The 12,228-nt window shown below is 51.4% G+C and overlaps 4 protein-coding genes across 4 annotated transcripts; 3 read left to right on the top strand and 1 right to left on the bottom strand.

The window, feature by feature from the left end:
- Positions 1-654: 654 nt before the first annotated feature.
- On the top strand, positions 655-2,710 carry M436DRAFT_77354 (uncharacterized protein; the record flags this gene model as incomplete). The annotated part of the gene is made up of 3 exons (XM_013576891.1): positions 655-1,699; positions 2,027-2,518; positions 2,571-2,710. The coding sequence occupies 3 exons, from the start codon at positions 655-657 to the stop codon at positions 2,708-2,710; spliced, it is 1,677 nt and encodes a 558-aa protein (XP_013432345.1).
- A 647-nt stretch (positions 2,711-3,357) lies between these two features.
- On the top strand, positions 3,358-5,980 carry M436DRAFT_17986 (uncharacterized protein; the record flags this gene model as incomplete). Its single annotated transcript, XM_013576060.1, has 6 exons — positions 3,358-3,392; positions 3,493-3,742; positions 4,029-4,985; positions 5,042-5,093; positions 5,149-5,392; positions 5,446-5,980. Coding segments are annotated over 6 exons (2,073 nt in total), but the record flags the coding sequence as incomplete, so codon positions are not given.
- Positions 5,981-6,343: 363 nt separating this feature from the next.
- M436DRAFT_68667 (uncharacterized protein) lies at positions 6,344-7,391 on the top strand (the record flags this gene model as incomplete). Its single annotated transcript, XM_013576746.1, has 2 exons — positions 6,344-6,427; positions 6,486-7,391. The coding sequence occupies 2 exons, from the start codon at positions 6,344-6,346 to the stop codon at positions 7,389-7,391; spliced, it is 990 nt and encodes a 329-aa protein (XP_013432200.1).
- Positions 7,392-9,017: 1,626 nt separating this feature from the next.
- M436DRAFT_59458 (E3 ubiquitin-protein ligase pub1) lies at positions 9,018-11,698 on the bottom strand (the record flags this gene model as incomplete). Its single annotated transcript, XM_013576587.1, has 7 exons — positions 9,018-9,287; positions 9,349-9,574; positions 9,631-11,149; positions 11,210-11,343; positions 11,394-11,499; positions 11,560-11,598; positions 11,659-11,698. 7 exons carry the CDS (start codon positions 11,696-11,698, stop codon positions 9,018-9,020), a joined length of 2,334 nt encoding a protein of 777 aa, XP_013432041.1.
- Between the last annotated feature and the right edge of the window lie 530 nt (positions 11,699-12,228).

Raw genomic sequence — 12,228 nt, 5'->3', positions numbered from 1 at the left:
CACTTCTCTCCTTTTGTCGGCCAGAAGCTCTTCCGCGTGGCTTGGCCGATCGCTCCCCGCCCTCTTAGCTCTGACCGGAACCTGTGTCTGCTTGAGAGCATGCCTTCTCAACATAATCTCGTACTTGTACTCCATCTCAACATCAACCCACATCCCATTGTCACCCGAAGCTCAGATACCGTTGACGGCTCTTTTAATACGGAGCTTTTGATATTTCTTTGTCTCGTCGATCGGCCTCCGATACCTTTTTCCTTCCATACATCTTCTGAGCCTCTTTGTTCAATCGTGTTCTAACAATATCGACAACAGCCTTATACACAACAGTCTCCGTCAGGCATACTGCACACAGCAGCGTCGTACAATATCAGAGTGACCCCTCAACACAACAACCGCATAGACTCTCCAAGACAGCTTGCATCGTCACTTCCTCCACCACTATACCTTCCACTATCATCAGGGACTTCGAATCAGCCTGGCCAATCGATTGGGCCTGTTAATCCAAACCAACCGCCGTCTGTCCCCCAAGCCTACGCGAATCACCAGTCCTTCTATCCTCTTCCTTACAATTCCAGGAACCAAAGTTTCAACAGTGAGTCGCAGCATCGCATGCCTCTAGAGCGTATGATATTGATTTGTACAAAAGATACAGAAACAATGGCTGTTCACCCAGCCGTGAATCGACAGATGTACGCCGCCAACGCAGCCTATCAAACATCCCCAACAACCATGCATGCATCGCACCAAGATTTACATGCTCGTGGTATGTATGGCCATGGATTCGGATACCCTCAGCAGATGTTCGCCTACCCTCAATATGCTCTACCCACACACCCAGCATATGCCACTCACCCTCAACCGCAATCCTACTCGCCTGTATCACCGCCAGGCTCTGCAATCTTGATGTCTCAACCAACAACTTCAGCTGTTCATTCGTCGCCCGTGCAGGTCCTCAACACAAGTCCCCGCCTGAAGACCGAACCATCACATCTCAAAGTCGAACACCCGCTCATGAAGTCTGAACACAACTACATGCAAAGGCCTATGTCAAGCATTGGAATAGTTTCCTCTGGAGCAGCAGCTGCAACTCCATCACCTCCCTCCGGAAATGGGTCAAACGCAGCAGCACCAGGCCCGATCCCTGCCACAACTCCTCTGGTCGTCCGCCAAGATCAAAATGGTGTCCAGTGGATCGCTTTCGAGTACTCGCGCGATAGGGTCAAGATGGAATATCAGATCCGTTGCGATGTCGAGTCTGTGGCGATCGAGGAGTTGACATCTGAGTTCAAAACAGCAAACTGTGTGTATCCAGGTGCATACAGCGGCAAGGAAGGTTACAAGGGCAACAGACTGCACTACGAGAGTGAATGTAATGCCGTTGGCTGGGCATTGGCACATCTCAACCCAGCACTAAGAGAGAAGCGAGGCCTAATTCAACGCGCCGTGGATAGTTGGCGTAACAGCAATCAGGATCCTCGCTTGCGGAGTCGGCGAGTAAGAAGACAGGCCAAGATCAGCACTCGGAAGGCACAGCTACGCCAACCAGATGGATCAGTATCGCTTTCTCCCGCCGATGTCCTTGCATCTCGAGTACCACCCAACATGTCTTTGGACTCAGCAAGACCGTCTACATCACTTGGCCTGAATTCTGGTCAGCTACATCATCATCACTCGACATCAGATGGCAGTGGAGGCGAGAGCGGTATGTTCCACATGTGATTGATCGCGCACTGTTATGTTTTTACTTTCTATGATGGTCGGCTTGGATACGGTTTCAGGTTTACATGTATTGTTGTAGGATCTCTAGGCGTTGGACTTCTTGCTGTTGTTTTTTTTTTCACCTACCAATACCCACCACTGTCACGATTGTCTCTAGGCTAATTTCTTTCCTTCTCCAATATAGTTAGCAATGAAGTGCATTCGTTCCTGAATCATCACAGCCCGCCGAGTAGCCTAGCTCTTGGTTCTCCTTTTGAGTCTAGCCGTAGAGACAGCCACTGTCCCACACTATCGACGTCTTGTTCCACAGAGTCTGATTCATCCACCAACAATAGCCAGAGCTTCATCAAAGCCGAGGAAGAAGACAAGAAAACGTCCCTTCCCCTACACGTACCTGAAGGCAAGAGACGCAAATTCATTCTTGTCGACGATCTAGCACGCGGAACTCGGGTGCGTGTTCATGTGGAGCTTGACAACATCAAGATGGAGGAAATGCCCGACTTCCATCTTCAGAAAAATAGTGTGTTCCCGCGTCAGTTTTACCCTCGTCAAATGCATTCGCCCGTATCCCCTTGTAAGGAACAAGGAGGCTGGAACTCATCAGGCGGCATGGAAGGAACAGGAGACCATGGTAACTTCGCGTATGTGCCTCTACTAGATGGTTCAGAGACACAGCTACCTGTCCCTGAAACGTCGAGGGATCTTGAGGGCAAGGAATGTGCGCTGAACGAGTTGGGGTATCGGATGAGTTGGAGGCAAGCGAAAACGTTCAATGAGAGAACAGTCTTCATGCAGAAATCGCGTAAGTCGAGAGTGAATGCCCCCTACACTGCCGGATATTGATCAGAGCACAGTTGACGCCTACCGCGACAAGACTTGGAATGGGATAGTGGCCTCTGGTCAGAATGACCCGTGTGTTGCATCACACTTTGAAGTCAGAACAGGTAAACGCAGATGGTCTGAGCGAAGTGGATCTGGCAGCCTCTCACCCTGAGATTCTAGATTTAGTCTTTTCTCTCATCTCACGGCTGTTCACGGGGTTGTTAACGACGGGTGTTGGACTAAAGTGATGGAAAATATCTGTGTATAGCATTCCAATCTCAGTTCGCATATGGAGGCCTGTCCCGAAATTCAACAGTTGAGATCATGGTCAATCTGCATATCAAGGCTGTATGTTCGGCATTCGGGTGGTAGAGCCGCTAGAAGGAGCGATGTGCCAAGATGGCTTGTCGTGTTGCGAACGTCACCTTCCCTTTCGCATCGTCTCCAGAACCGTCGATAGCCGACGACCCCACCCTTTCCACAAGGTCGGCGTTTGCCTCTCGCTCAAAGGTCCTTGATTTATCGTCTTCTTGAAATCTTGCGAACCACTGTTACGATTATATCATGTCAGACTTGAACGCAGACACACAGTCACAGGGATCGCCGGAGCCGGGCAAGACACCGAAACGCACAAGTAAAGCCTGTATGTAAGAGCGAATTATGAGAAATTTGATCCGGCTCCAGAACAGAGGATGATCTTGAATTGCCGACGCGCGGCGCGCCAGCGGAACTCGAACTCCATGGCTTCATGGAGCTGCCTTCAGAGGACTCATCAAGCACGGTCATAATCATAGAGTATCTGACTGACCATCTCCAGGCTTGGTCTGTCGTGCAAGAAAGAGCAAATGTACACTGTTAGTCATCCATCCCACCTCCATCATCGCCTTTCTCCGACACTACTATCGGGATTCAGAGACAAGGGCTATGGTCAATATATCTGACCGCCTTTTGTAGGGACACAGCAGATGGAGAACCTCAACCACCGTGTCTGCGATGCCGTAAAGAGAACAAGCAGTGTGTCATCGGCAGCAGTAATCGCGGTGGCAGGAGGGTCCGAAGGTCTACGATAGCTTCACAACAGCTACAGGGCCAAAATCAGGGCCCGGCCCGGGCTAGTACTCAATCTCAGCCTCAGTCTCAGTCTGGTCTGCAGACCCAGAAAACGCCTAACAATGACGAAAGTACACAAGAAATCTCCTGGTCCGTACCATAGCTCTTTGTAGAGTCCCATACAACTTTACAATGGACCAGGCTAACCGTGGTCATCGTATAGGGAATCAGACGCAATGCCCAACAACCCATACTCTAACCCTTCACAGCAAGCCATCACCGGCTCAACGCCCCTGTCAACTAATACTGGTGTCAGCAACCTGGACTTTGCAACTCAGCGTCAACTGTTTGACCCGCAAAGTCTCTCGATGGATCTGGATCCTCCTATCGGATCAGCGACCACAAACAATCTGAGGCCACAGAATCAAAACAATGAAGAGTCTGGACGATCATCGAGCTCTGATAACATACCCTTTAACGAGTTGCAGAATCCTTCGGATGCTCTCGACATACTGGCTCAGATCGCAAGTAATGACAACAATAACTCAACGCGGCAGCCTACATGGCAAGAAAGACAACGAAACCACAGTCTCCGTGCAAACTCTCTGTTTCCGAACGCCTGGAATAACGATAGTCTAGATTATCATCTAGTGCGGTCAGGCGCTCTATCGTCAGCCAAGATCTCTCAGTTGATTGAACGTTATCGTCAACACTACCACCCTTATTTCTCGATTGCCCCTCCCAGTACCCTGGACACCACGAATCTAGCGAATACAGCCAAAGATGAGCCTCACCTGTTGACAGCAATGCTAGTGATTGCTTCGAAGGATCTTATGGAGGAGCCACATGTTTTCAAGGCGTGCTCAGAATACATGCAGTCATTGGTGTCTGCGTTGGTCGCTGGTGGTCCGGGAGGAGTGGAAGCAGTCGAAAGTCTGCTTGTGCTTGCCGAATGGACGCCTTATACATCAAGAAGCCGTGCAGGAAATGTTGGACGCGGAGAAGAAGACCGCGAAGCTTGGATGCATGTTGGTACTGCTCTGCGTATCGGTTACTACCTGGGTCTCGACAAGTATTCGTTCCCTGTGGCGGAAGACAGTAAAGACCCTCATTGGAAGCGAAAACGCCTAGTCTGGACTTGTTGCTACATATCGGACAGACAGATCTCGATTCGCATAGGCCGCGCCTTCTGGAGTCGAGGACCAGGACCGGGTCTAGCAATTCGAAAAGAGGACTTCCCTTATCAGCCTCAGAACCCTGGAGACGAAGACTTTCCAAATCTGTTCCAGGCTACGTTGGAGTTGACATTACTTTTCAGTAATGTGCACGACGTTCTATACAGTAGCCCTGGAAATAGTCTGCGGAACCATCTCACCGGAGGTTACTACATCAAGATGGTTGATGCAAGTCACTCTCCGATTCTACTTGCATGGCTTACGCTGACTCGATACAGGATTTCCGCAGTGCATATTATGGCTGGAACGCTGTGTACGGCACCATGACATGTAAGTCGAGACCACCACCTAGCCACATTGACATTATATGCTGACATAGCAACAGGTTCACCAAACCTCAAGGCTATGTTGCTGATGTCATACGACTACTTACGGCTCTATACCAACGCGTTTGCATTTCATGCCACGATCCGCCGTGCATTGCCCGAGGGAGAAAACGGGAAACCATCCTTCAGTCGAGTCTTCTACAATAATGTTGGTGCTGTAGGAGATGCGCGGTTCATATATGAGGGACTCGATGCCGCGAAGAGTCTTCTTACCACGATGAACAACTTTGTGGATGCTGAAAGGTAACTGAGCACTGCCCTGGTACTAGGTCCGTTGTACTGACTGACTCGTACAGGATGTTGCGATATATGCCATTGAGGTTCTATCTTTTCACCGTCTATGCAGGTGTATTTTTGTACCATGCACGCTGTGTTGGTGTCATGGCACCGGAAGAAGAGTCATCGGTGAGAAGAATGATTCAGCAGACAGTGACCGTTCTTCAAAGATCGGGGGTAGGCGACAGCCATCCGGGAAGCCGGTACTCGAAACTGCTGAAACTGCTATGGGATAAGGTCGATCGAAAGTCTCACAAAGACTCGCGAGCTGCGCGTTCGCTTGCCACGCTCGAGAACCCGTATCGACCTGTCAGCGCAAGTGCAGCGACGCCTGCATCAAATTCTGTCGCATCTGCTTCAGTAGAGTCGCCGGCGATCGTAGATCAGATGGGTGACTTTAGCTGGACCGATCTAGAAGGCATATCGAACTTTGCAGTCAACGGAAACGAGGGTATATCAACAGATGCCGAGTGGTGGACTGGATTCCTTCCAACAGACAGCGGTCCTCTCGGACCACTGAGTGGGTTGGGTTCGATGGACAATTGGAGTTTCAGCATGTAATCTTAGATAGATGGGAATAGGATAGAGCTATGAAGACGTTTGAAATTTCTCTACTACCCACCAATCTCGGTGCAAAAGATTGTGACTATAAAACGAACGCGGCCGGCAAATCATCAACATTCAGCGAGAGCTGGAGTTTGTTTGGTCCTCTTCCGATGCAGATTCCATTCGCGCACAAGCGTGCGTTGTGACGGACAAATGTTGGCAACATGGCCACAAAGTCGGCGACTGCAATGAGGGGTGCGTCGGCTAATGACATGTGCCGTACTTTCTCTCCATCCGTCATTTACCTTCCTTCTTTATTTACCATCTCCCAATTCCCTGACTGTCCGATTCTCCACCATTCACACAGTCAAGATGGCACGCTCCGCTCTCTTAATCGGAAACATCACACATGCTCGCAACGAGTGGGACGAGCTCAGCTCTCTGCTTGAGTTGAAGGTCGGTAAACATTGCGTCACCGGCTGCCAACGACCAAAGCGCTGACTAGTAGATACAGGAGTACAAGACTGGCTCAAGAGATGAATTCCTCTCCAAGCTAAAGTCTGGCGACTTCAACGACACCTTCGTTGTGTACCGCAGCAACGAATCGACGGGCGTGACAGGTCCCTTTGACAAAGAGTTGGTTGATCTGCTCCCCTCGAGCGTCAAATACATCACACACAACGGCGCTGGATATGACAATATCGACGTCAAGGCCTGCACTGCACGCGGCATCCAGATCTCGAGCACTCCCATCGCTGTCAACGATGCCACGGCTGACATTGCCATCTTCCTCATGTTGGGAGCCTTGAGACGCATCACTGTGCCTTTCAATGCTGTTCGCAAAGGCGAATGGCGTGGCAAGGCATTTGGCCTCGGTCATGACCCCAAGAACAAGGTCTTGGGTATTCTCGGTATGGGAGGCATTGGAAAGGCTGTAGCCGAGAGAGCTGCTGCCTTTGGCATGAAGATCCAATACCACAACCGCAACCCACTTCCCGCCGACAAGGCCGGAAACGCCAAATACGTCTCGTTTGACGATTTGATCAAGACATCAGATGTTTTGAGTCTCAACCTCGCTCTCAACCCTTCCACGAAACACATCATATCTACTGCACAATTCGACATGATGAAGGACGGCGTTGTCATTGTCAACACAGCCAGAGGACCCATCATCGACGAAGCCGCACTCGTCAAGGCCATCCAGAGCGAAAAGGTCTTCTCGGCAGGTCTCGACGTCTTTGAGGAGGAACCCAAAATCCACCCCGAGCTCATCAGCGACGATCGCGTCGTCCTGTTGCCTCACATCGGTACTGCAACATGGGAGACGCAAAAGGATATGGAGTTGTTGGTGCTGGAGAACTTGAGATCGGCCGTTGAGAAGGGAGAGCTGGTGACTTTGATACCCGAGCAGTCCAAGTGAGTGCTCACCCCAGAGAGTTTACTCCTACTACAATGCAACAAGGCCCGATGAATAGAATGATCATCTCATGACTTTCCAACCCTTTCGCTGTATACAACTGTGCGACCACCGAAGTTCACTGTTAACACGCTTGATAAAGTAAACACACGCCAAGGACAGTTCGTTTGTAGTTCGTTCCTCCCCAAGAGCTGATATCGAATGATGCCCCGAAATTCTTCAAGACCACACTTGGCAATCCAGGGTACCTCTTGGAAGGATGGCAGTTGCAGGGCGGGAGGCTCCTTGCTCGTACATGGACTTAGACTTGACCATCTATTCATCAAAGTTTCCTCGAAGCCTTCTCGACTTCATCTGCATCGTCTCTCCATACCACGTTTATTCGAGTAGTTCCCAGCCGAATGAAATCGTCATGTCATCCGATACCAAATCACTAGGCGTTTTGGGCCGACATAGTACAACACCGAAGAGCATATACCCTCACCCGTTGCCAGTTTCGGCGGTATGCTCTTTGGATGGGACACAGTGGGTGCTAAGATTCATGAGCTCGTTAGAGCCAGACGGGAAAGCTGACATTTTCTCAAGGGCCTGATCGGCGGTCATCTGACAATGGACTCGTTCAAAAACTCGTTTGCCCTCGATTGGGATCGTCTGCTGATCTCTTCGCCACAGGAATCTACGGTGTGGTCAAAGTCGTAGTGACCGGGTTAGCTTTGGCATTCATGACTGGGCAGTAAGTCAGTTCGTCCCCATATCTCGACTCTGCTAACAAAGTCGACTGCAGACTCGGCAGGAAATGGAGCTTGATCATCGGTGCTCTCGGACAAGCCTTTGCCATGATCTACATTGGGATCAACCGAGCCGTCAACCCAGTGGTCAAAGGTGCCCCTCTGAACGGCAACAGCATCTTTGCCATCATCTCTGTCTATCTGTTCGTTGTATTCTTACAGCATAGGATGGGAGACCTATCCCCTTCATCCTAGCTTCCGAGACAAGTGTAAGCCGTACGCATATGCGAAAGCCCATTGCTGAGTGCAAAAACCACAGCCCAACCATGTCCGTTCCCTGACTGTTCGACGGCAACATCATCAAGGGAGCGACTTGTGGTACAACACCAGCGTACTCGCGAGCCAAAGGACTTTCACACGTGACAAATCTGTCAGAGATTGAAAACGAAGAAGAGGGTGATAAAACAGAACTTCCTGCTATACACGTCGAAACGGCCAAAGTGCTGGACTGAATTGAATTGGACTGTTGACTGGCTTGCTTGCCTTTTCCTTTGGGAATACAGAACATGAGCCTTTGCTGCGTTAGATGGTTGGACATGGACTTTGAGAAGGAACGTGAAGACGGAGTAATGCACATTTGCAATCTTTGAAGAAAGAGCAGTATCTCGAATAAACAAAAACGTGTAACAAAATCAAACACAAGAAGTCCGCATGCAGCACAACAGAAAGAAAGCCTTCCCTAATTCTTTCTGTGCTTATGCTCTTCCTCTCTCTCTCTCTCTACCGTAAACCTTTGTTAACAAGAACCACTGATACCTGTCCTCTGCATGATGAAATAAATAGAAATCCTCTTTCGACAATGAGACACTTTGCCTTGTCTCGCTCGTGTCCGTCTATCCTCTTACTCCTGTCCAAATCCAACGGTCTCCTCGACAGCCCATAGAAGCTTGGCGTTGAGTGCTTCGTAGGTCTTGTACGGCGGCAGATCGAGACGGTTGAAACAAGTGTGCGACTTGGGCAATTGACCCTCCTCGCCTGACTTTTCGATCGTGAAGCGACGGGGACCATCACTTCCTTGCAAATCCTTGAAGCCGTTGACGGGGATACGAGAGGTACCGGTTGCGAATTGCAATAGACGAGATTTTTGCTCAGAGTCCCAGGTACGGATACACTGTAATGAGGGAATCAGCATGTGTAAAAAGGCCGGAGATGATGATGGCGGTATGTCTTACCTTCCAGAAGTTCTGGATGACAGGGTCCTTCTCGTCGTAGCCACGGTAATCGGTGTTCTTTGCCCAGTCGTCGACATCAATCTCTGAGATACCACCAATGAGCAGCTCGAGCTCACGCTCATCGAAGACGTTGACAAGGTCTGATGGGATGAGCTCGTGGAAGCCCTGGATGAAGGCGTTGAATTGCTCCTCGACACGCTTCTGAATTCTCCATTCTGTGACGAGCCTAGAATGGGAGGTCAGTAAAATTGGCTATGTGTGCTGCGATCGAAGATGACTTACTCAACGTATTCTCTCTTGTTGTCATCAGTCACTTCGATATCTCTGCCGCCTGGCTTCAGGTCGATAGTGACCTTCTCGCCAAAGACTTCATCCTCAACACAGAAGTGCTCGAAAATAACGTTCTCAACTGAGTTGTCAAGGGTCCAGCTCAAAGTGCGGTAGAAATCGGCGTCGACACCCTCCATATCGGCAAGACTGACCTTCTTGCGAAGAATCATCTTGTAGAAGGCACCGATGAAGAAGGCATCCAGGAAGCGTCTGTGGAAAATGGCGAGACCTACGACACGGCCGATGAATTTGAAGTAGCCAAGATGCTCCGGGTTAATGCCGGAGTGAGGGTTGATCTGTAGCGTGTAGTTGTCAATGGCCGAGTACTCGAACAAACAGTAGAAGGGGTTGAACATCTCGTGAGACAGGAGGAAGAAGAACTCTCTGGAGAGACCACCGTAGTCGAGACCGTCTTCGCCGTCGAACTTGATCATTAGTCGTTTCTTCAGATCACTAGGACTTTGGCGCATGATCTCGGCATACGAGTCTTCGAAAATATGAGAACGTCTGATCTTGACGTGGCACTGTCCAGACAGGATACGGAGCGCGGGCTGAGAACGGAAGTAGATAAGCTTCCTTCTGAAATCACGCTTGTACTGCGGTACGTTCTGGTCAAGCGACGAAGGCAAACGGGGATCGTCCCAGGTGGTGGTTTTGGTGTTGTGATCGACGAAATAGACACGGGCAGTGTTGGTGAGACGCATTTCCCATCCACTGGGCAGAGGACCAAGCTGAGATACAGGCTGCTGCTGGATGGTACCTGCTGCGGCATTTTGACCGTACATACGGATGTATTGCTGCCTCCTGGGGTCGACCCATGTAGTGGTGCGTGTGTTGTGGTCGACAAAGTAGGCACGACCTTCCGGAGTATGGCGTTGTTCCCAGCCGGCAGGCAGTTCACCTGTACCTGCAGTAGTAGTGCCAGTAGCCATCATTGACATTGCCTGAGGGTTGGAAGTTGCGGCTGGACCATTGGGAGGCGAGCTTTGATCACCAGACAGGGTTGGTGAGCTGGCGCCTGTTCGATCATCAGGCAGCATGCGGTTCTGGTGTCGTGTACGCTGAGCTTGAGTCTCTGCTTCGTTGGCCTGGCGCTGTTCGCCAGCATTGAAGTTGGCCGTCGGGCGAACCCATGTGGTTTGCCTGGAGTTGTGGTCGACGTAGTATGTGCGTCCGAGGTTGTCTTCTCTTCGTTCCCATCCTCCAGGCAGACGGCCTTGAGAGTCCTCGAAAGCACTGAAGCCGGCGGTGCGGGGAGCTGATGTATCGCCTGACGTGCTGGGCTGGCGTGAGGCGCTGTGCGGAGGGGGATCCACCGTGGTTGATGAAGAAGCGGCACCGTTGGGTCGGGCGGGAGCTGCGGCGGCGGCGGGGGTTGCGGCGGGACGTAGATTGGTCGACAGGTTGAGGATCAGCTTGCCGTTGACGACCAGGTTGTCGTTGCTCTTGCGAAGGTCGCGGGTGAGCATTTCTACAACGACAGCTTGTCAGCACGAGGATAGAGTGGACTAGAAGGACGTGGTTCGCGCACCATCACCACCAGCATCAAGGTCGATGACGCTGCCAACACGAACATTGACGACACCGAGGAAACCCTGGTCCTTCTTCTTGAACTTCTTCTGGTCAAAGATTTGAACGGCGAGAATGCTTTCTTCGTTGGCTCTCCTGCAGGCATCCGTCAGTTCCGGAATCACGTAGATGGGGAGTAGTCGTACATGTCAAAGCTCTCGTTCCAGTAGGGGTTGAGGGTCTTCTTGATGACGCCGGTCGTCTTTGTTTGTTCGCCATTGATGGTGGCTACGGCGAAGGGGTCGGGAAAACCTGCGGGGTGGTTAGTCGAGGGCTCTCGGCGGCACGGGCGGGTCGCGGCGAGGGACTCACGGAAGACATCTCTCTTGTAGAGGCCGTCGGCGGCGATGACTGCAGAGGGTCAGGATGCGAAACAGCAGGCTGTGGCAGGGACAGCAGGCAGGGACTCACTCGTCACGCGCAGGTTGGGCTGGGCGGGGAGGTCGGCCATGGTTGTCTCGGGCGCTCTAGACGGATGGAACCAGGTCGTGGGGTCGTCTTGTCGTCAAGACGTCAAAGCACAGGCACCAACAGAGGTGGGAAACAGTGCAGAGTGTGTGCGCCTCTGAAGAATGAGGTGGATGTGCCTGTACGGCTGTCTGCTGCGGCGACAGCTGCCTGGGCCGGGGGCACTGGCTATGGGCGACGATGGATGATGCAGATGGAGGCTTCGACCAAGTGGCTGTGCTCCACTTCGAGTACTCTCGTGCGAAGCTGCCAGCAAGTCACGACCTGCAGGAATCCTCGAGGGCTCGTCGAGGGAGATGGTGTGGTAAAAGATATGCAATGCGCGCGTTCAAAGAAAGACGGCGCGCCGTATTGCTCCGGGTATTCGTCGTGACGCTCGTTGGTTGGGAAGTGCTGACCGAGACCGACTGTCCAAACTTCGTCTTCGTCATGGCAGTCGCTCCCGTCCACGCCAATTTTCCCTTTCTTTTCGCTCCTATTTTTTCTTCGCTCGAGCCACACATCTGCCCGCCT

This window comes from Aureobasidium namibiae, assembly GCF_000721765.1.
Source record: "Aureobasidium namibiae CBS 147.97 unplaced genomic scaffold scaffold_1, whole genome shotgun sequence".
Classification (NCBI taxonomy): domain Eukaryota; kingdom Fungi; phylum Ascomycota; class Dothideomycetes; order Dothideales; family Saccotheciaceae; genus Aureobasidium; species Aureobasidium namibiae.
This window is presented reverse-complemented; position numbering and strand designations above follow the sequence as displayed.